General features: G+C 34.7%; 1 protein-coding gene across 2 annotated transcripts in view; it reads right to left on the bottom strand.

Annotated features, from left to right (window-relative positions):
- The window catches only part of DNAH8 (dynein axonemal heavy chain 8), a 491,513-nt gene that overhangs the window by 217,417 nt on the left and 249,319 nt on the right, over positions 1–24,777 (bottom strand). Inside the window, exons 40-43 of one of the 2 annotated variants that reach the window (XM_016431041.2) lie at positions 10,409–10,513; positions 9,830–9,991; positions 5,271–5,495; positions 4,456–4,628 (exon numbers count right to left, since the gene is read on the bottom strand). In XM_016431041.2, the coding sequence (XP_016286527.1) occupies positions 4,456–4,628; positions 5,271–5,495; positions 9,830–9,991; positions 10,409–10,513 (665 nt within the window). The remainder of the gene's footprint in view (positions 1–4,455; positions 4,629–5,270; positions 5,496–9,829; positions 9,992–10,408; positions 10,514–24,777) is intronic. The other variant, XM_016431044.2, reaches the window with a different exon arrangement.

Here is a 24,777-nt window from a genome sequence, read left to right as displayed (position 1 = left end):
ATACATTGTGTTACAATCAAATGTGTTGGACTTCTCCATAAGTGGCAATGAAGTGATCCTGAACAACTCAGAGGGATATATGAGAAAGAACATTATCCACATTCAGAGGAAAAACTGTGGGAGTAAAAACACCAAAGAAAAACAACTACTTAATTACATGGATCGAGGGGATATGGTTGGGGATGAAGACTCTAAAGGAACATCTTAATGCAAACACCAACAACATGGAAATAGGTTTTGATCAAGGACATCTGTAATTCCCGGTGGAATTGCGAGTCAGCTATGGGAAGGGTTGAGGAGGGAAGGGAAAGAAAGAATATGATTCTTGTAACCAAGAAATAATGTTCTAAATTGACTAAATCTTTATTTTATTTAGCTTATTCATTTAACTTATTTATTTATTATGCAAGTTATTTACCTTAGTATGAAAAAATAATAAAAAATTAAATACTCCATTTCCTCTTCTGTTAATCAAGGCAGTTTATATCTTTGTAAGTATTCATTAATATCACTTAAACTGTCAGATTTAATGACATATATTTGGGCAAAATAGCTCCTAATAATTTGTTTTAATTTCCTCTTCTTGGGTGGTGAATTCATTCTTTTCATTTTTGATACTTGTAAGTTAATTTTCTTCCTTGGTTTTTAAAATCAAATTAACCAATGGTTTGTCTATTTTGTGTTTTTTTTTTTCATAAAACTAACTTTATATTATTTATTCATTTGTTTTCTTGTTTCAAATTTTATTGATTTCTAATTTGGTTTTCAGAATTTCTAGTTTCATGTTTAATTGGAGATTTAAAATTTATTGTTTTCTAGGTTTTTGTTCGTTTGTTTCTTGCCCAATTTATTCATTTGCTATTTCTCTATTTTATTGATGTAAACATTTTGAGATATAAATTTTTCCTTAAGTATTACTTTGGCTGCAGATTATAAATTATGTTATCTCCTTCTTTGTATTCTCTTTAATGAAATCATTGATTATTTCTATGATTTGTTCTCTGACTCACTCATTATTTAGGATTGTATTTGTTTCTAATTAATTTTTAATCTTCCTACCTCTCCTTATTGAATATACTTTTTATTGCATTATGCTCTAAAATGAATACATCTAATATATCTTCTTTTCCACTTTTGGTTGTAAGATTTTTATGTTGTAATACATCATCAGTTTTTGTAATGGTACCATATACTGCTGAAAAATAATTATTTTCTGTTCCCATTCAAATTTCTTCAAAGGTCTATCATATCTAATTTCTCTAAAATTGTATTCCCCTCCTCAATTTCTTTCATTTTTATTTTTTGGTTTTATCTAGTTCTGAAAGGGAAGGTCTGCAACCAGTATTACTTTTTACTATTTCCTCCTGTAGCCCATTTAACTTCTTAAAAAGTTTGAATATTACAGCATTTGCCACATATATTTAGTATTGATAGTATTTAATTTTTTGTGACTTTTATTTTTTATACTCACCTTCTGTTTTGGAATCAAAACTGAGTGGTAAGGATTAGGTGGCATTTGGGGTTAAATGTCTTGCCTACACAGCTAGGAAGTATCTGAGGCTAGATTTAAACCCATAACCTCCTTTCTCCAGGTCTGGTTGTTCCCTTGATTTTCTTTCTCATCATAGTAAATTTCTTTGATAAAGCCCTTTTTAAAAATGTTTGCATTTTAATTGCATTTTGATATTTGGTTTTCTAGCCTTTTTGTTGACTTTAAATTTTATATTATATATATAATTTATATATATACATTATATAATATACATATATATATATATATATATATAATTTATATAAATTTGGGCTTTATTCCCAGAATAGAGGGGGGCACTCTCCTAAACTTCAGGTTTTCCATATTGCTACCCCCTAAAGGTAGTTTTGAGGGTATGCAAGTTTCAATTCTTCCAAGTGGTATTATCATTGCTTTCTTGGCTTGTTCTCTGGCCTGTGCATGATTACAAGCACCCCTTTCCACTGTGCAACTATGACCCAGGTCCCTGCTCATAGTTGTCCTCCTTGCTTTGGGACTTAGACCCAGGACTGAATATGGAGAATGAGACAGACAGACAATTTTTTTTAAACCTTTAACTTCCCTTTTGGAATCCAAACTGTGTATTGGTTCCACGACAGAAGAGTGTTAAGTGCTAGGCAATGAGGGTTAAATGACTTGCCCAGGGTCACACAGCTAGGAAGTGCCTCGGGCCAGATTTGAACCAGGACCTCCCATCTCTGGACCTGGCTCTCAATCCACTGAGCCACCCAACTCCCCCAGATAGAGAAATTCTTACACCCAGTGTCAACAACTGATCACCTGCAATCTCCTTAACAGTTTTCAAGCCCCCTTTCTGCCTGTGGGCTGAGAACTCTGGAAACTGCCTTCTGTTACTAATTCAGTCATGTTGACAGCCTGTTGTTGCTGGCAGTCTTATATCAGGGATATGGACCTCATTGCTGCCTTCAGGCTGGACTAGGGTCCTTGCAGTGGCAATGAGGGGTGTGCCTTATTGCTGGCTTGTGTCTGAGAGCTTTGGTACTGGATTGTACTATATGTAGTTCAGGACCTTATTGTTAGCTTGCCATGTACTCCCTGTGCTCCCCTTTCACATCAGTGAAACAGATTTTTCCTGACCTTTTAAGTTGTCTTGAATTGGAAAATTGTCTCACCTCATACTTTTGCTGGTTCTGCCACTGCAGAATTCATTTTGAAGTGTTATTTTAATTTTTCTTGGAAGGGAATTTAGGAAAGCTTGGGGGATTCCCTGTCTCTTTTCCACCATCTTATCCATATCCCCCTATACCCTTATTTCATGGATAACTGATTACAGTCTCTCTCCTGAAAAGCAAATTTTTATAGTGTCTAAGCTAGGAAGAGGAGATCATAAAAAATATTGAGGTGGGAAGAAATGGAAACTAAGGTATTAAAAGTAAAAAAATTTAACTGTTGTGCAATTTTGATAGTAACAGAGACACAAAGTCTGAGTTGAAAGGAAAACTTAGAGATCATCTTGTCCAATCCATATTAGATCAGGAATTCTCTTCTCTATAATGGTTCTTTGAATATTTGAAGACAAATATTATATCCCCGTTGTCTCTTCTATTCTCCCAGTTAAACATTCCTACTTTCTTTAAGTGATACTTATAGGACAGAGTTCTTTAGTATTTTCACTTTCCTGGTTGCCTTCAGATCAATGAGGTATCATATTTTCAAGGTCCTTCTTAAAATATGGTGCCTAGGTTTGAAAAGTGTTCCAGAAGTTGTCTAACAGGGTATAATATAGAGTAGTATTACAAGATTCCATGATTTAGACTTTCAAGATTTCATTAATTTACTGACTGTAATGTCATATTTTAAAAGTTTTATTGAACTTGCAGGCCACTAAACCCTCCAGATTGTTTTTCACATGAACATTTTTTGTCATTCATTCCCTATTCAGTGCTTGTAGAGTTTTTTTTAACCTGTTTAAAAATTTACATTTATCTATGTTAAATTTAATTTTTATAGATTTGACCTATTGCTTTAGTCTACTGAAGTCCCAATTCTTTTATTTAACACATCAGCTATCTCCTGCTCCATATCAGTTTCAAATTTTATGATCATATTGTCTATATTTCTACCAAATCAGTCTTTAAAATACTTAAAAGTAAAGACCCAAGCAAGATCCCTCGTCACTTAATTAGAAATGACCTTTCAGGTTGATATTCATTTATATTAATTATGACTCTTCCAATCATTTAATGTTTCACATCCACCTAACTGAACCATTATCTAGGCTACATACATATTCCTCCTATTCATAAGGAGAGCATAAGACACTTTGTCAGATATTTTGTATTCAGGTATATTCTGTCTACAGCATTCCTCTAATCTATCAACTCTACCTCATCAAAAAAAAAATCAGGTGGTTTGATTGCTTCCTTTTCTTAATGCTCATGAGCAATCCCTTAATATGTGACAGAATTTTGCTAGGAAGTCATGTTCATCTGTTTTTAATTTGAAGGATTTCTTCTATTTAAAAAAATAGCACAACTTCTACTTATCAACACTTTTGGAATCTCTCTAATTCTCTGTAAACTTTCATCATTGACAACTCAGCCATCATGCTCACAGGTTTTCTCCTTCCACTATGATGTCATTCATTCAGAATTTAGGGACTGAATTCAAAAAAGAGGATTCAAGTGTTTTCTAATCATTAATTCTTTCTTTGCACATATTCTTAAGAACTGACATTCACTGACATCTTTTGGTTTTCTGTGACTAAGTTTTCTTTGTTTTGGTACTCTGTACATTTTGTTATTTTTCTACTTTAAATAAATTAATTTTAAGTAATAGTTCCAGTTAATTCACTATTAAGAATAGCAAAATGCTAGCAATAATGAATTTATACCCAGTGAAATTTTAAAACTGAAGAAAATATGTTGTATCTGAGTATGAGATTACAGAAAAATGTCTCTTACCTATCTGTTAGGGGAGTAATTACTAGACGATCAGTACATCCAAGAAATTCATTCTGATAGATAAAATCAACATCTGTGATAGAAACTATAGTTTGGTCCAAATCTTCCTTAAAATAAAATCTGCTTTGCTTTAGCCATTCAAAATCTGTTGCTGATTTGATATGCATTTTTACCTTTAAAATATAAAATTTAAAAGTTATTACTGCTTGTTATAATATCATATATCATAAATGCTTGAGAAATCATAACAAATTTATATCTTCTGTCATAGTTTGTCTATCTAATCTAGCATATTATGACACCAACAGATATATGGTAGAAATGTGTATGCCTGTCTTTTTTTTGGCCACCATCCAAAGGTTATATATGTACCCCAAATGTTAATTTCCTTTAGGAACCTATTATAGTGGTGGGGAAAGTTCTGGATTAGGAACTTTAGTCTTAGTTATGTCTTTATTTAGTAGAACTTATTACAGCAGGCTCTTTGGTGACATATTTGGTAAATAGTTCATATCTTCCCGTTCTATGGAATTTCTAGACTAGAGGCTCAGTTTCCATGTTTTCTATGGAACTCAAAGGCTTCATTTGCATTCTTTAGGAAATTGCTAAAGTTCTAAATGGTTATTTTGCAAGTGGGATTAGGTTCTAAATATTTTTGTCAAATTAGTATTTTCATACACATACACATATGACATTCAAAAATAGAAGAAAAAAGAAAATGGAACACATAAAAAGTCACAAAATATGTAAGATGGCATATTGTATATTGTTATATATATATATATATATATATATTAAAATATTTTCAACTTTACCAAGTCATCAAAAATATCTCTCTGGTGGACGTGGATAGTAATTAGGGTTTCAAATTTCACTCTATCAAACTTGGTTAGATCATGAGTTGTCTGACTAATGAGGCTATTTAAAATATCCAAAAACTTCTGATTGGTCTGTTGCATAATTTTCCTATCATCTTTTGCATTATTTAAGGCCTCTTCTGCATCATGTGTCCACAACATTTGAATTCCCAGCAGTCCTACCTAGAGATCCAAAATAAAAAGAAAATCACTAATATTTATAAAGCATCCTTTTTGAAATTTATTAACTAAACAGCTATCCTTAAAGGTAAGCTGTTTGCCCTTGGGCTCTAAGGGCCTGATTAGGCTGCATGGAGGCTGATAATTTTAAACATAAGCATAAATAGCTCTTGGTCACGGAGACTCAAAATGGGTTAGGCTACACACCTTTTTGTGGAGTCATACAAATAAGCATAAAGAACAAACAATAGCTCTTTGTAGTTTATTAACCATTTATTCTTGCTCAGATTAAAACTGTTATTGACCTAGAAACATCCCATGGACAGGAACCTAAAGAGCTCTACCTTTATATACTTATTAAGCATTTATAGGATTTCTTATTAAAGAGTTTTAGAATTATTTACCTCATTGATTCAATCTTTCCAGACTATAAACTTAGTAGAATATAGAATAGGATATATTATAATAATAATAAAATATATATAAACTATAAACTGGGCCAGCCAATACCTGGTCTAAAACACACGCACACACACACACACACCCACACACCCTTAAGGAGAAAGAAACCTTATGTAATATGGAAACAAATAGAAGCTGAAAATGTTAATATGTAATTTAGAGAAATATATTAATTAGATAATTATCAATTAATGCTTTTTCATTTAGATTTATTTAAAAGGGGAAAATTGCTGGTTATCTTAAAATTTCTCATTATTAAAGCTGGTAGAACACTAGAACCTCATTATAACCACAGGCAAGACTAGTTTTTAAACACATCCTATGGGAACTGACATTATGTGTAGATGAAGTGTAAAACTTTTGTAAATGCCATATGACGTAAGTCACTGTTCAGTAATGGTGGTGCAGTGTAAGTAGTTTAAATAAGTTTATGTGTGGCCTTCCATAACACCATAGAAAAGCAGTGTATCACTAATTATATGACTTCTCTTATTATAGAAGGCAACATCTAAATTGTCTACCGGGGTGACCTTCTTGAGTCAATACCTTAATTAACAATCTCATTGTGCTCTGGAGCATGTAAGGAAATTTCCCAAAAGGCTGCAATATATATATACAATAACCACTAGGGTCCAGACTGCAAATGCTTAAACTGCTCCTCCACTCACATTGAGATGCATAGCTTTAAATGATGATGCAAGTTACATTTAGCTTTTAAGATAAATGATATGAAATATTTCTCAAAATATTTAAAATAAAAAATTTATTATGCTATAAGAAAAGAACTGTTTGATTTCTATAAGAACTGGAAAGACCTCCATGAACTAATGTGGACTGAAATGAGCAGAACCAGGAGAACATTGTACAAAGAAACCGAAACATTGAAGGATGATCAAATGTAATAGACTTTGCTACTAAAAGCAATGCAATGATCTAGGACAAACCTGAGGGACTTATGAGAAAGGATGCTGTCCACATCTAGAGAAAGAACTGTGGGAGTAGTAATCCAGAAGAAAAACATATGATTTACCACTTATTTATATGGATACATGATTTGGGATTTTGAATTTAAAAGATTATTCAATTACAAAAATGAATAATATGGAAATGGGTTTTGAGTGGAATTCTTATCAGCTCTGGGAGGGGGAAAAGAAAAAAGGAGGGAGAGAACATGAATCATGCAACCATGGAAAATATTTTTTAAAAATAAAATGAAAATTATATTAAAATAAAATAAAATGGAAAATGTATAATTCTACTCTCACCCCATATCTGGAATTTCCCCTCTCAATGACCTCATAACCACTAGACACAGGCACTAAATTTAAAGAACCCATTCTGACCACTAAAACTAACAAGAAATAAAAGATGACTATATTTGAGACTGACCAATTCCCCAAACCATCTTCCACACTCACAAATTGGGGAAGGTTTGAAAGAAGGAAGTGTTTTTCTGGGATTCATTTCAGGGTTAAGAACCATACCAGAAGGGAACAAGGGAAGCAGAGGGGAAAGAAAGCCATTCTTCCTTCTTTCTGACTGGCAGGGAATATTTTCAATAGTTGCCAGTCCAGGTCACTGTTGTCTTGCCTCCACTGAGCTCTGCCATCTGGATCTCCATGCACCATGAATTTGGAGACTACTGGCTTCCCCTATGTTCTTCTTTTAGTCCTCATCCCAAGTAGTCACTGGCTAAGATGGCAATAAAAGTCATCAGCTACAAGTACCCAATCTCAGATTTTTAGTCTTAAGGAAGCCATCTCTTCCAGTCCCCAGTCCTTAGCAGGAAACAAGGAATACCTCAAAACTCAATGATAAGAGTAATGTAATGTTTTAGGTTGTCACAGCAACAAGGAAATCAGGGTATCAAGAGCAGTGGTTCTTGGGTCCTTAATCTCCACATAGTCCACTCGGCAATACAACAGAAAAGGTAATTCTATATAATATGCCTATAAACAAATCTCTCCACAATTTCTTTCAGGTCTTTCAGGACCTCTATGTAACTTTCTAGTTGTTTGGAATGGGACATGATGGCAAAAAAAAAGTGCAAACTCTATCCCTTCACCACTTGGCTCCAGCTAGAATAGGTTTTAGGAAAGTGGATGCCAAGCATCATGTGACTGAATAGATGAGGCAGCTTTCTGCTAATAGGGAAGAACCTAGATTCAAAACTGATATTCCTTCATAAGAGGGAAACATCTCCACTGGTACTCATATTTAGCATAAATTTTAAGTATAAAAGAGATATACTAAACTCTTCAATAAGGCAGAACTATAAGTGTGGGAGGATTAGAATATGTGTCACCTAATTAGATTAGGAATTGGCTTTTGTGAGTTTTTTCACTCTTCACTGGCAGCCTAGTATCTATCAATGAGCCACTTCTCAGAAAAGTTTTATTTTTTAACTTCTTGTATATTTAAAGTTACTCTTAAGGACTATGCTCACCTTTGCAATAGTCATTTTGAGAGATAGATTAGTATGTTTGTTCCTAAATTTGAAGTTTTCCTGAAAGTTCATGTTCATCATAATCCTTATTGAATATCTCTTACTGACTTGCTAGTTTTTTAATCCCATTTTATTTTCAGTTACAAATTCTCTTTCTTCTCCCCCTCTCCTACTGATTGAGAAGGCAAGAAAAACAAACTTATTATAAATATGTATAGTCATATGAAACAAATTCTTACATTAGCTTCATTCAAAAAAAAAGAAAAATGAAGAAAAGAAAATAGGCTTCAATCTATACTCCAGTCTGTTAGGTCTTTCTCTGGAGGTAGGCAGCATATTCACTCATGAATCATAAGTGCTCATTATATTGAACAGAGATCCTATTCCCAAGTTGATTATCTTTATAATATTGCTGTTAGTTCTCCAGGTTCTGTTCACTCCCTTTTGCAACTTGTTAGCTCTCTTATAAATAGTTTATTCAGTGAAGTCAGTTCATTATGTGGAAGTGTGAAGTGATGCAGGTTTGCATCAGGATGGAGGCTATGTGAATGGAGAGATACATTACTGGCCAAATCCATTGCTTTTTTCTCTACCCGCATTCTTCTTGGCTTCTTTGAAGCACATACACTCTCAGACATATTCTTGACTGTTCCAATGCCTTCATGGATATCCAAGAATCCCAATATCAAATTCTTAGTTCAATAGAAGTCATCTCTTCCAATTTCAGTTCTTGGTGTCCTCTGTTAGACCATCATCTCCTTAGCATGGAGGCCTGCCAGGCCTCTATGGTTTTCCCTTCTCTTCCTCTTTGAGTGAGAGGCAATAGGACTCTGATGTAAGCTTGTTTTTCTTTCTACACTCTCTCAACCAATGATTTCATAATAGAGTTATCACTGGTTGAATTCAATGTCATGAATTCAAGTGTCATCTACACAGATGGATCTCAAATATATTTTAACACCATCAATTGCCTTTTGTTCATTTCCTTTTAGAAATCTTGTTGGCATCACAAACTCAACATGTTTAAAATGGATCTTCCATCTCCACCTCCAAATCTGCCTCTTCTCCAAACTCTTCCACTTCTGTTGAGGAAGGATTATGGTCATTCCCCAAGTTACCCACATTTTTAACCTCAAATTCATCCTCAGCTTGTCATTAGTACTTTGAATAATTTCATAGCAAAAAAAAAACTTTCCAGCTTTATTTATTGTTACTTCCCTTCATGAACCTTACATTACATTCTAGACTGTTGGTTATTTCTCAAACTTGGTATTTCATGTCCTATGTTCCTGTATTCATACAACACTTCTTCATTTCCTGATAAGTGAGGGGCCTATAAGCATAGCTACAAGGCCACACATGCAACAAATATATCTTACAGTTTCCACATAAATTTATTTGTACAATTATTTTAGTATTCTTTTCTCACCTGGGCTGGAAAATGATATAGGAAAGGTAAGAGTTGGAAACCAGTGTCACTAATTTGATAGTAGGCTGCTCGAATGACATTGTGCAGTGAAAACATTTGCATTTTTAACAAATCTAGAAGCCAAATCTCCACTGGACCTTTGGCCATGACTGCATTATCCAACTGAAAGAAATTAATGAATGCTTATTACAAACAATTGTGGGTATTAGAAATTAAGAAAGTTAATTTGAATAGTTCACAAGCATAGTAACTATCATGTTAGGAAATTGGATTTAATTCTTTGTATAAAATATTTAAAATAGAAAGACATGAAATTTTAGAGATTCAAATCAACCTTAATGATCTAGTTCAACCTCCTCATTCTATAATTGAAGGTACTGAATCACAGAAAAGTTAAGTAACTTGTCAAAGATCACTCAGCTAATTAGTGGCAGAGCCAAGACTGGAATCTGGCTTTATATTGTTCAATGCCTCTCTACAACCTCCTCTCTTCTTGTTTGATCTTCAAACAACTAGCAACATTCAAATAAAAAATTCATATTAAATGTTAATAATAATATTTTAAGGAAACCAAATTACTGGAATTCTTTCTCCTTCTCTTGATATAACTGTCATCATTTTATCATAATCCTTTGGGTGAAATTCCACTTCATTTATATTATCAGATACTGCAGGTAAATGTGGCTGAAAAATAATAAAACAATATGCAGAAGAATAAGCAAAAATACCAATTATTTTGAAAAGTCATTGAGATAAAAAATAGGGTTCAAATTATTCTTGCAAAAACTAAAAGTATCTTTCTTTGATTCATACAATTTTTACAATGCTCCACCTGTTCTTATATTTAAGCCATTCCAAACTAGCTCCTCTAGCATATATCTAACTTCTCACCCTAACTTTTCCCCAAATCTATCCTAATGCAAATACACAACCACTCACACATTCACATTTCCCATTTTTCTGAATGCCCCATTCACCATACCCCATGAAGTCATTGTTCTCTGTTTTCAAAAGAAGATCTGACTAGCAGTTTTATATCTTATGTCACAGATAAATCTGGATCTCACTCTTTCTTGCCTGGAAACACTTCTATATTTCCTTACTTTCTGTCTGCCATCTCTTCCCTGAACATCCTCTTTAATATTATATAAAAGTAAAGGGTAAGTATGATAGTCATATTTAAAGCTGCCATTCTGGATGTGATCTAAGGATAAAGAAAATAATGGAGCATGTAACTGCTGCTTCTTACACCTCCACCTATCCAGTTACAATCTTTTTTGGGAGTGAAGGGGATGAATGGGAACCACTATAATATGGCTCTACTTTAGTGATATCCATAAGATAAACAAAAATCAGAGTTCAGATTCTATTCAGAGTAGATACTAGAAAGCTAAGGGAAAATGTTATGTGATAGTATGAGTGATACTGAATGATAACTTGTAACTTATTTTATTTTTTCCATAATCTGTAGGGTTTTACTATAAGAAATAAGATAAATTCTATAATAAACACAACACTATTTTTCTTCCCTTGAACTTTTAAAAGATGAATCCTTGATTTCTGGGGCAGAACTAAGATGATACTTGAACTTTATTTTCACTGGAATTGGCTCAAGGAGAGAATAAATTTATACTTAGGTATATAGAAATCTATCTTATCCCATAGGGAAGTAGGAGAGGAGGGAGCTAGGAGAAGAAAGGGCTAATAGAAGGGAGGTTGGACTGGATAGTGATCAGAAGTGAAACATGTGATGAGGGACAGGGTTAAAGGGGAGAGAGAAAAGACGATAAAGGAAGAGAAAAGAGAATAGAAGGAAATACATACAAGTAACCATAACTGTGAATGTGAATAAGATGGACTCATTCATAAAACTGAAAAGGATAGCAGAATGGATTAAAAACCAGAATCCCACAATGTTTTTTATAAGAAATATATTCAAAGCAAGGAGACACACATAAAATAAAGATAAAGGGCTTGAGCAGAGTCTATTAGCTGGAGCCAAAGTAAAAAAAGGGGGTGGGGGGAGTAGCAATCATGGTGATCTCAGATAAAGCAAAAGCAAAAGGAGAGCTAATTGAAATAGATAAGGAAAGAAAAGTAGATCTTATCTTGCTAAAAGGTACCACAGACAATGAAGAAATATAAATACTAAACATATGTACATCCAAATATTTTATTATATAATTTAATTTTTAAATTAAATTTAATTTTTTCACTAATTACATGTAAAAACAGTTTCTAGCATTAAAAAAAAGGATTTTGAGTCTCAAATTCTCTCCTTTATTCCACCCACACTGCTGAGATGGTAAGCAATCTGATATAAATTTTACATATGCAACCCTGAAATGCATTTTTCCATTTTAATCCTTTGTGAAAGGAAACTTGAACCAAAAAAAATTAAGTGAAAAAATTTTGTTTTGGTTTGGATTTAGACTCCATCACTTCTTTCTCCAGGACCAGCTGACACTTTTTATTCTGAGTCATTTAGAATTATTTTGAATTACTGTATTGCTGAGAATAGCTAAGTAATTCACAGTTGTTCATATTCACAGTATTGCTGTCACTGAGTACAATGTTCTCCTTGTTCTACGTAACTTTACTCTGCTTTAATTCATGTAAGTCATTCAGATTTTTCTAAGCTCCTCCTGCTCTTCATTTCTTATAGCACAATAGTATTCCATTAATATCATATATTATAACTTACTCAACCATTTTCCAGTTAATGAGTATCACCTCACGTTCCAATTCTTTGCCCTCCAAAAACAGCTATTTTAGATATTTTTGTTCATATAAGCCCTTCCCATTTTATTTTTGTCTCTGAGATAAAAATCTAGTAAGGTAATTACTGGGTCAAAGAGTATAGCATTTGGGTATAGATTGAAAATGTTCTCTAGAATGGTTGAATCAATTCATAACTCCCCCAAAATTGCATTAGTGTACCAATTTTTTCACATCCTCTCCAAGTTTTGTCATCTTCCTTTTTTCTGCCATAATAGCCAATTTGATAAGTGTGGTATGGTACCTCAAAGTTGTTTTAATTTGCATTTCTCTAATTAATAGTGATTTTAGAGTATTTTTTGCATGCCTATTTAGCATGCCTATTGAGAGCTTTACTTACTGAGAATTGCACATCCATATTTTGAAAGGGAAAATCAAAGAGACAGTAAACTGGAGCAGGATACTCTGGTCACAGTTTGAAGGTGGAAAAGAGAGTGCATGTGGTTGCCCACTGGTCACAGTATAAGCCAGGAGAGTATTAAACACACCTCTCCTTAAATCATACTTTCTTGGAAGAATTGAAATCTTACACAGCTAGCTCTGAAGGCAGCTACACAAAGAACGTGAAGCTTGGAACAAGGTTCCTTTCACCACAAGAACAAAGCCCGACTTAACAGTTTTTTAAGTTAAAAAAAGGGGGGGGGGTGAAAAATGAACAAACAACAACAAAAAAAGAAACTCAACACAAAAAGTTATTTTGGTCACAGAGGAAACCAAAACACAAACTCATAAAAAGATAACAATATCAAAACAGCTGCAACCAAAGCCTCCAAGAAAAATATGAACTGTTCTCATGCTCAAAAATATATCATAGGGGAAATCAAAAGGGATTTAAAAAATCAAATAAGAGAGGCAAAAGAGAGTGAGGCTGGGAGGACAGAGCCAAAATGGTAGAGTAGAAGCAGAGAAGCTCAAAGCCACCATGAGAATCCTCTCCAACCAGTCTTAAAATAATGCCACAAAATGAGCACAGGAGTGAAAGAACCAACAAAGAGATAGAGTGAAACAACTTTTAAGAAGAGGAAAACCTAAAGGGTAGGTAGAAGACATCTGGGGTATTGGGGTGAGAAGGGAGCACAAACAACAGGAGACTACAACAAGCATGGAAGAACAAACCAAGAGTAAACCACACACCTCCACTCCATATCTGCTGTTTCAGGTTCACAATCTAAGGCCAAGCCATCATCTAGATGCTGAGACCCTGCCTCTTTCCAACCAACCCTCACCCCTTGAAATTCCAAACCTACAGTGAAGTTCAAAATTCCAGCCAAGGGTATCCTGTGCTGAAGTAGCCTGATATTTGTGGTCCCAACCTGAAACCAGGAGTTCCAATCTGGGCCTATGGTAAGGACATAGATCACAGTTTGGGGCAGTTGGTAGACCCAAAGCGGTGGATGCTCCTGAATCTCTTGTCAAAGCTCAAGGTGGAGAGAGGAAATAACAAATATATTCATTGGGGTATAGAATTCTCTCTTACCCTACAGAGAAATAGAAGGGGAATAAGACAAGGGGAGGGGGAGAGAGGGGGAAGTGAGGAGGTGATAAAAAGCAAGACACTGATGAGGAGGAATGGAACGAAAGGGAATAGAACAGGATCAAAAGTGGAAAATAATATGGATGGCAATACATAGTTGGCAATCATAACTGTGAATGTTAATGGGATGAACTCACTCATAAAATGGAAATAGATAACATAGTGGATTAAAAACCAGAATCCTACGTTATGTTGTTTACAAGATTTTGAGACAGGGTGACACACACAAATTAAAGGTAAAAGATTGGAGGAGGATTTATTATGCATCATCTAAAGTAAAAAAAGGAAAAGTAGTAATCATGATCTCAGATAAAGCTAAAGTAAAAACTGATCTGATTAAAAGAGATAAAGAAATTGCATCTTGCTAAAAGATATTATAAACAATTTAGTAATATCAGTATTAAACATTTATGCACCAACTGGTATAGCATCCAGATTTTTAAAGGAGAAACTAAAGGAGAAAAAAAATAGATAATTTAAAAAACCATAATAGTGGGGGATCTCAACCTTCACCTATCAGAACTAGATAAATTGAATGAAAAAAATAAATAAGGAAGAAGTAAGGAAAGCAAATGAAATGTTAGAAAAATTAGAGTTAATAGATATCTGAAGAAAACTGAATAGGGATAAAAAGGAATATAACTTCTTTTCAGCAGCACATGGTACAATTTAAAAATTGACCATGTATTAAGGCATAAAAACATTGCAGATACAGAAAAGCAGAAATAATAAATGGAACTTTTTCAGATCATAATGTGATAAAATTATAATTAATAAAGGTTAATGGAGAGGCAAATTTAAAATTAATTGAAAACGAAATAATCTATTCTTCAAAATTAGTGGGTTATAGGACAAATCATAAAAAAATTACTAATTTAATTGAAGATAATGACAGTGATGAGACAAAATATCAAAATCTATGGGATACAAGCAAAGCAGTAGTCAGGGGAAAATTTATAGCCATGAGTACCTATATTAACAAAATAGAGTGGGAGGAGATCAATGAATTGGACTTGCAACGTAAAAAAATTAGAAAGAGAACAAATTAAAAATCCCATGATAAAAATTAAATTGGAAGTCCTAAAAATTAAAGGAGAAATTAATAAAACTTAAAGTAAAAGAACTATTGAATTAATAAATAGGAAAAGGAGTTGGTATTTTTTGGGGAAAATAATATGGCTAATCTAGTAAAAAAGATGTAATATTAAAAAAATTGGTTTCACAAAGATAATAATGGTTAAAAAAAGAATTTATCTGGTCACCATTTATAATAATTACAAATAAAACTATGAGAATGTGAGTAGCGTTAGTAGTTTTATTACAGAAAAATAGTGATAGTAAGAAAGGGAAATGTAGGAAGGAGATAAGGAATTTTCTAGCCTACCATTCTAAGTTTGCTCCAAAGAAATCTAGCTCTCTCCCCCAACAAAGTTCCAATCTCCAGCCATAAGACTGGAAGAGTCTCAGTCTCCAGGTTCCAATCTCCAGGTGGAAGTCTTTGAAAGTCTTTTCAACACAAGCAAGTTACCTAAGCCAAACTCCTCAAGGCACCAATGCCAAATCCAAGGCAGAATTGAATGCCTAATCAAACTGAGCCACCACAAGACCAAGTCACCAAAAGACTCCAAAGAATCCACCAGAGCTCACACCCCCTAGGCTAATGGCCACTGAAAAGGAAGAGCCAAGAATCCAGAGCCAAGGATGAAGAGAGTGAATCTCTCTTAGGCTCCCACTTATATAGAGTTTTCTCTACCCATCAGCTCGCCTCCTCACATCTCAGGAATCAATCATAGCCTTTTAATTGGCTAGCACTGACCAGGGTGGAGTAGCGCTTGTGGCCTTTTAGGGCATGAACTTTCTTTGTTAGTGATTAAGTGTTAAGTAGGGATACTTTAAGTTCTTGATTGATTAACTTAAAATAGGCAAAGGGAATAAAAAAAATTCCCTTTCACAAAGAACATAATCAAATTAACAGTATCAGAAATGAAAAGGGTGACCTCACCTATGATGAAGAGGAAATTAAGACATTTAACTAAGAGCTATTTTGCCCAATTATATGACAAAAAATATGACAATCTAGGTGAAATAGGTAAATATTTACAAAAATATAAATTGCCTAGATTAACAAAAAATGAAATAGAATTCTTAAATAATCTCATCTCAGAAAACGAAACTGAATAAACCATCAAGTAACTCCCTAACAAAAAAATCCTCAGGGTCAGATGTATTTACAAGTGAATTCTATCAAACATTTAAAGAACAACTAATCCCAACAGTATACAAACTATTTGATGAAATAAACAATTTTTTTTGATAGCTTTTATTCCATTTATAATTGAATTCAATTTTATTATGGCAAGGTACATATTATTTTGCACCTCATATAATGCACCCTTATATTACATGAGTGTTAATATTTACAAAATATTTCAGGTTATAAGGTTGCCTTTTCTTTTCTTTATTTTTAATTTTTAAACATTATTTTATTTGGTCGTTTTCATATATTATTAACTGGAAACAAAGATCATTTTCTTTTCCTACCTTCCCCCCCCACCTTTCCCCCGCCTTTCCCTCTCCCATAGCCGACGCATGATTCCACTGGTTATCACATGTGTTCTTGACTCGAACCCATTTCCCTGTTGTTGGAATTTGCATTATAGTGTTCATTTAGAGTCTCTCCTCAGTCTTAACTCCTCCAACCCTGTAGTCAGGCAGTTGCTTTTCATCGCTGTTTTTACTCCCACAGTTTATCCTCTGCTTGTGGGTAGTATTTTTTAGATCCCTGCAGACTATTCAGGGACATTGCATTGATACTAATGGAGAAGTCCATCACCTTTGATTGTACCACAATGTATCAGTCTCTGTGTACAATGTTTTCCTGGTTCTGCTCCTTTCGCTCTGCATCACTTCCTGGAGGTTGTTCCAGTCTCCATGGAATTCCTCCACTTTATTATTCCTTTTGTCACAATAGTATTCCATCACCAACATATACCACAATTTGTTTAGCCATTCTCCAATTGAAGGGCATCCCCTCATTTTCCAATTTTTGGCCACCACAAAGAGCACAGCTATGAATATTTTTGTACAAGTCTTTTTGTACATTATCTCTTTGGGGTACAGACCCAGCAGTGCTATGGCTGGATCAAAGGGCAGACATTCTTTTATCGCCCTTTGGGCATAGTTCCAAATTGCCCTCCAGAATGGTTGGATCAATTCACAACTCCACCAGCAATGAATTAATGTCCCCACTTTGCCACATCCCCTCCAGCATTCATTACTTTCCATAACTGTCATGTTAGCCAATCTGCTAGGTGTGAGGTGATACCTCAGAGTTGTTTTGATTTGCATCTCTCTGATTATAAGAGACGTAGAGCACTTTTTCATGTGCTTATTAATAGTTTTGATTTCTTTGGCTGCGAACTGCCTGTTCATGTCCCATGCCCATTTGTCAATTGGAGAATGGCTTGATTTTTTGTACAATTGATTTAGTTCTTTATAAATTTGAGTAATTAAACCTTTGTCAGAGGTTTTTATGAAGATTGTTTCCCAATTTGTTGTTACCCTTCTGATTTTGGTTATATTGGTTTTGTTTGTACAAAAACTTTTTAATTTGATGTAATCCAGATTATTTATTTTGCATTTTGTAACTCTTTCTAATTCTTGCTTGGTTTTAAAGTCTTTCCCTTCCCAAAGGTCTGACATGTATACTATTCTGTATTCGCCTAATTTTCTTATAATTTCCTTCTTTATGTTCAGGTCATTCACCCATTTTGAATTTATCTTGGTGTAGGGTGTGAGGTGTTGATCTAAGCCTAATCTTTCCCACGCTGTCCTCCAATTTTCCCAGCAGTTTTTATGAAATAGTGGATTTTTGTCCCAAAAGCTGGGATCTTTGGGTTTGTCATATACTGTCTTGCTGAGGTTGCTTGCCTCCAGTCTATTCTACTGATCCTCCTTTCTGTCTCTTAGCCAGTACCAAATTGCTTTGATGACCACTGCTTTGTAATATAGTCTGAGATCTGGGACTGCAAGACCCCCTTCCTTTGTATTTTTTTTTTCATTATTTCCCTGGATATCCTTGATCTTTTGTTCTTCCAAATGAACTTTGTTATGGTTTTTTTCTAAATCAGTAAAAAAAATTTTTGGAAGTTCCATGGGTATGGCACTAAATAGATAGATGAGTTTGGGTAGGATGGTCATTTTTATTATATTGGCTCGTCCTACCCATGAGCAGTTAATGTTCTTCCAATTGTTCAAGTCTATTTTTAGTTGTGTGGAAAGTGTTTTGTAGTTGTGTTCATATAGATCCTGTGTTTGTCTCGGCAGATAGATTCCTAAGTATTTTATTTTGTGTAAGGTAATTTTGAATGGGATTTCTCTTTCTAGTTCTTGCTGCTGAGCTGTGTTGGAATTATATAGAAATGCTGATGACTTATGTGGGTTTATTTTGTATCCTGCAACTTTGCTAAAGTTGTTGATTATTTCGATTAGCTTTTTGGTTGAATCTCTACGATTCTTTAAGTAAACCATCATGTCATCTGCAAAGAGTGATAATTTGGTCTCCTCCTTGCCTATTTTAATGCCTTCAATTTCTTTTTCTTCTCTAATTGCTACTGCTAGTGTTTCTAATACAATGTCAAATAATAGAGGTGATAATGGGCATCCTTTTTTCACTCCTGATCTTAATGGGAATGGATTTAGTTTATCCCCATTGCAGATGATATTAGCTGATGGTTTTAGATATATACTGTTTATTATTTTTAGGAATGACCCTTCTATTCCTATGCTTTCTAGTATTTTTAGTAGGAATGAGTGCTTTATTTATCAAAGGCTTTTTCTGCATCTATTGAGATAATCATGTGGTTCTTGTTGGTTTGCTTCTTGATGTGGTCAATTATGTGGATAGTTTTCCTAATATTGAACCAGCCCTGCATCCCTGGTATAAATCCTACTTGATCATGGTGGATGACCCTTGTGATCACTTGCTGGAGTCTTTTTGCTAGTATCCTATTTAAGATTTTTGCATCTATATTCATGAGGGAGATTGGTCTATAATTTTCTTTCTCTGTTTTTGGCCTGCCTGGCTTTGGAATTAGTACCATGTTTGTGTCATAAAAGGAGTTTGGTAGAACTCCCTCTTTGCTTATTATGTCAAATAGTTTGTATAGTATTGGGATTAACTGTTCTCTGAATGTTTGATAGAATTCACTGGTGAATCCGTCAGGCCCTGGGGATTTTTTCTTAGGAAGTTCTTTGATGGCCTGTTGGATTTTTGTTTCTGATATGGGATTATTTAAGAAATCTATTTTTTCTTCTGTTAGTCTAGGCAATTTATATTTTTGTAAATATTCATCCATATCACGTAGGTTGGTATATTTATTGCCATATAGTTGGGCAAAGTAGTTTTTAATGATTGCCTTAATTTCCTCTTCATTGGAGGTGAGATCCCCCTTTTCATCCTTGATGCTGTTAATTTGCCTTTCTTCTTTCCTCTTTTTAATTAGATTAACCAGCACTTTGTCTATTTTGTCAATTTTTTAAAGTACCAGCTTCTAGTCTTGTTTATTAGCTTAATAGTTCTGTCACTTTCGATTTTATTAATTTCTCCCTTAATTTTTAGGATCTCTAGTTTGGTTTTCTTCTGGGGGTTTTTAATTTGTTCATTCTCAAGTTTTTTGATTTGCATTTCCAATTCCTTGATCTCTGTCCTCCCTAATTTGTTAATAAATGCACTCAGGGATATGAATTTTCCTCTAAGTACTGCCTTGGCTGCATCCCATAAGGTTTGAAAGGATGTTTCGCCGTTGTCATTTTCTTCGATGAAATTGTTAATTGTTTCTATGATTTCTTCTCTAACTATCCGATTTTGGAGTATCATGTTATTTAATTTCCAATTAATTTTTGATTTGGGTCTCCATGTACCCTTGCTGATCAATATTTTTATTGCCTTGTGATCTGAAAAGGCTACAGTTATTTCTGCTTTTCTGCATTTGAGTGCCATGTTTCTGTGACCTAGTGTATGATCTATTTTTGTGAATGTGCCATGTGGTGCTGAAAAGAAGGTGTATTCTTTTTTGTCCCTATTTATTTTTCTCCATATGTCTATTAACTCTAATTTTTCTAAGATTTCATTCACCTCTTTTACCTCTTTCTTGTTTATTTTTTGGTTTGATTTATCTAAATTTGATAGTGGTTGGTTCAAGTCTCCCACTAATATGGCTTTACTGTCTATTTCCTCCTTCAATTCTCCTAGTTTCTCCATTAAAAATTTGGATGCTATACCATTTGGTGCATACATGTTGATTAGTTATATTTCCTCATTGTCTATACTCCCTTTTAGCAGAATATATTTACCTTCCCTATCCCTTTAGATCAGGTCTATTTGTGCTTTGGCTTTGTCAGATATCATGATTGCAACTCCTGCCTTCTTTCTATCAGTTGAGGCCCAAAAGGTCTTACTCCAACCTTTAATTCTAACCTTGTGAGTGTCAACCCGTCTCATATGTGTTTCTTGAAGACAACAACTGGTAGGGTTTGTGGTTCTAATCCACTCTGCTATTTGTCTAATTTTTATGAGTAAGTTCATCCCATTCACGTTCAAAGTTATGATTGTCATTTGTGGATTTGCTGGCATTTTGACATCTTCCCCTAGTTCTGACCTTTCTTCTTTAGCTTTCTCCTTTTGAACCAGTGATTTACTTTAGGTCAGTCCCCCTAGTCCCCTCCCTTGATATGCTTCCCTTTCTAGCCCCTCCCTTTTTATGCTCCCTTCCCCTCCCCCTTCTCCTTCACTCCCTTTTTATACTCCCTCCCCCTCCCCCTCCTTAATTTTCCTTTCTTTCTTGCCCTAATGGATAAGATAGAATTCAGGATCCCACTGGATCTAAATATTCTTCCCTCTCAGATTTGCTTTCACTGAAAGTAAGGTTTAAGTAATTCCACTTCACACTCTCTTCCTCTCCTTCTCATATGAGAGTTCTTCCCCTCCCCTTCCCATGTGTATCTTTATATGGGAAAGATTATTCTATTGAGTCCCCCCCTATTTCTTGAAGTTAATCTTAGTATTATCGACGGTTCCCCCCTCCCTTTTTCTTTCTTTGCCCCCCTTTTACCAAATCTTCTTGTTGCCCCAATATTTCCCTATGCATGATTCTTCTAACTACTCTTATGATGCTACAATTTATGAGAGTTACACAAAACATTTTCCCCACATATTAATATATATAATTTGATGTAAATGTAGTCCTTATAGAAGAGAGTTTGGCTTAAAGAAAATGATAATATTTATCTCCTTTTCCCTTTCTTTCATACTTACGTTTTCATGTTTCTCTTGCTTTCTGTGCTTGGATATCGAACTTTCCACAGAGCTCTGGTCTTTTCTTAGCAAATGCTTGGAAATCTTCTATTTTGTTGAATGCCCATACTTTCCCCTGGAAGTATATAGTCAGTTTTGCTGGGTAGTTGATTCTTGGTTGGAGACCCAGCTCTCTTGCCTTTCTAAATATCGTGTTCCATGTTTTGCGGTCTCTTAGTGTGTTAGCTGTTAAGTCGTGTGTGATCCTTATGGGAGCCCCCTTATATCTGAAGCTCTTCTTCTTGGCTTCTTGTAGGATTTTCTCCTTTTCTTGGAAGCTCTTGAATTTGGCAATTACATTCCTAGGGGTTGTCTTTTGGGGATTTAGTATAGAAGGTGTTCTATGGATCCTTTCTATTTCTATTTTGCCCCCTTGCTCCAGAACGTGAGGGCAATTTTCTTTTATTATCTCCTGTAGAATAATATCGAGTTTAATGTTTATCTCTGCTTTTTCTGGGAGACCGATAATTCGGAGGTTTTCTCTTCTCCCTCTGTTTTCGAGATCTGTGACCTTCTCAGTGAGATATTTTATGTTTTCTTCTAATTCATTAATTTTTTGGGTTTGCTTTATTGATTCTTGCTGTTTTATCATCTCGCTTTCTTCAAGGTGCTTAATTCTGGTCGTTAGGGACTGGTTTTGCTTTTCAGCCTTGTCTGCCCTTCTATTGGATGCTTCGAGTTCTTTTTCCAATTGAGCAGTCTTATCTGTCAGACTGCTGATCTCTTTCTCCCATTTTTCTTTCCAGAAGGTTTCCATCTTTTGGATAAGTTCCAGTTTGAGATCTTCCCGAGCTTGTTGATAGTTTCCATTTTGGGAGGCATGTTCTGATTTTTTTTGGATTTCCTCCTCATTCTCCTCCTTTCCTTGGGTACTTCCACCATAAATGTTTTCAATAGTCACTTTTTTCCCTTTCTTCCTGGAGGCTTGATTTTGGGCCATGTGAGCCATCCCTTTGGTGGTTTTATTCCCCTTTCCTTTTTGTTCTGGGGTCTGGGTGATATGGGCGGTTTTTCTGTGAATTTAGGTTGCTTCAGACTAGTTTTTCCCAGCCTCCGAGGTTTCTTAGAGAGCTGGGTCCCTGATCACAGCCACACTGCCCAGGTGTTCAGCTCCGTCCAGATAATCAGCGTGTGGTCCGCCCCTGGTGTTTAGCTCCGCAGAGATGTTCAGTGCAGCCGCCCCAAGTACAGCTCCACTGACCCCGGTAATCAGTGCCAGATTCTCCAGTGAAACCGCCCTAAGACGTTTTTTCCTGGCAGTCCCCAGATCCCAAGGACCCTGGAGTGCCCCCCCCCCAGACAGAGACGTTCCCCACTCACTCGCTGTCCCGGTGAGTGCTCAGGTAGCTCACTCTGGTTTGGTAGGGGAGGTGGGGCGGGGGAAGGGCGGCTCAGTTCACTTTTCTGTGCAAACTTTTCCCCCTTATTATAGTGTGGAAATGTTCAAGCCCCATGTACCTTCGCCTCTGTGGAGTACTGGGAGTACTGGGGTGTCCTTCTGTTCCTCCAAAGGTGATTTTTATGCTCCTTTGATGTAGTCTATTTCGTTTGGTGCCGGGGAGAGGAAGCTTGTGATTGCAGCCATGATTACCGGGAAGTCCCTCTAAACAAATTTTTTAATGACACAAACATGGTACAGATTCCCAAGCCAAGAAGACCAAAACCTGAGAAAGAAAACTACAGCCCAAACACCTTAATGAAAAGAGATGCAAAAATCTTAAATAAAATCCTAGAAAAGATACTACAGCAAGTTATCACAAGGGTTATTCATTATGATCACGTGGGATTTATACCAGGAATTCAAGAATGGTTTAATATTGGGAGAACCATTCACATAATTGACAATAACAATAACCAAAATAACAGAAATAACGTGATTATCTCAATAGATGCAGAAAAAGTCTTTGGCAAAATACAACACATATTCTTATTGAAAACACTAGAAAGTATAGGAATAAAAGGGAATTTTCTCAAAATAATAAACAATTTAAAACTATCAACAACTATCATCTATAATAGGGAGAAATTAGAAGTCTTTCCAATAAGATCAGGAGTGAAGCAAGGATGCCCATTATCACTACTATTCTTTAATATTGTTCTAGAAATGCTAACAGTAGCAATTAGAGAAGAAAAAGAAATTGAAGGGATTAAAGAAATTAGTAAGGAAACTAAACTATCACTATTTGCAGATAATAAGATAGTATACTTAGAGAATTCTAGAAAATCAACTAAAAAGCTAGTGGGAATAGTTAATAACTTTAACTAAGTTGCAGGATATAAAATAAACCCACATAAATCATCAGCATTTCTATATATTTCCAACAAAGCTCAGCATCATGCATTACAAAGAGAAACTCCATTTACAATCACTCTAGACAATATAAAATATTTAGGAATTTATCTGCCATGACAACCTCAGGGACTATATGAACACAACTACAGAACACTTTTCATACAAATAAAATGAGATCTAAATGATGGAAAAACATTAATTGCTCATGGGTAGGCTGAGGTAATATAATGAAAATGACAATACTACCTAAACTAATTTACTTAGTCAGTGCCCTACCTACCAAATTACCAAAAAAACTTTTTTTATAAAATAAGAAAAAATATAGCAATCTTTATTTGGAAGAACAAAAGATCAAGAATATCAAGGGAACTAATGAAAAAATGTAGGGTTAGGGTCTAACAGTACTAGATCTTAAACTATACTATAAAGCAGTAGTCATCAAAACAATATGGTACTGGCTAAGAGATAGAAGGGTGGCTCAATGGAATAGACTAGGGGAAAATAACCTTAGCAAGCTAGTGTTCAATAAATCAAAAGGTCCCAGCTTTGGGGATAGGAACTCAATATATGACAAAAACTGCTGGGAAAATTAGAAAACAATATGGGAAAAAATAGGGTTGGATTAACATCTCACACCCTATACTAAGATAAACTCAAAATGGGTAAATGATTTATAAAGAGTGAAATCATGAATAAATTAGGGGAACATAGAATAGAACCTGCCAGATTTATGGGAAAGGAAGGAATTTAAGTCTAAGCAAGAGATAGAAAATATTATAAGATGTAAAATGAACAACTTTGATTATATTAAATTAAAAAGGTGTTGTACAAACAAAACCAATGCAAATGAAATCAAAATTAGAAGGAAAGCAACAAACTGGGGGAAAAAACTTTATAACAAAATTCTCTGGCAATGGTCTAATTTCCCAAATTTATAAGGAACTAAGTAAAATGTACAAGAAAGCAAGCCATTCCTCAATTGACAAATG

Source organism: Monodelphis domestica, chromosome 2, assembly GCF_027887165.1.
Source record: "Monodelphis domestica isolate mMonDom1 chromosome 2, mMonDom1.pri, whole genome shotgun sequence".
In the NCBI taxonomy this organism is placed as follows: Eukaryota; Metazoa; Chordata; class Mammalia; order Didelphimorphia; family Didelphidae; genus Monodelphis; species Monodelphis domestica.
This window is presented reverse-complemented; position numbering and strand designations above follow the sequence as displayed.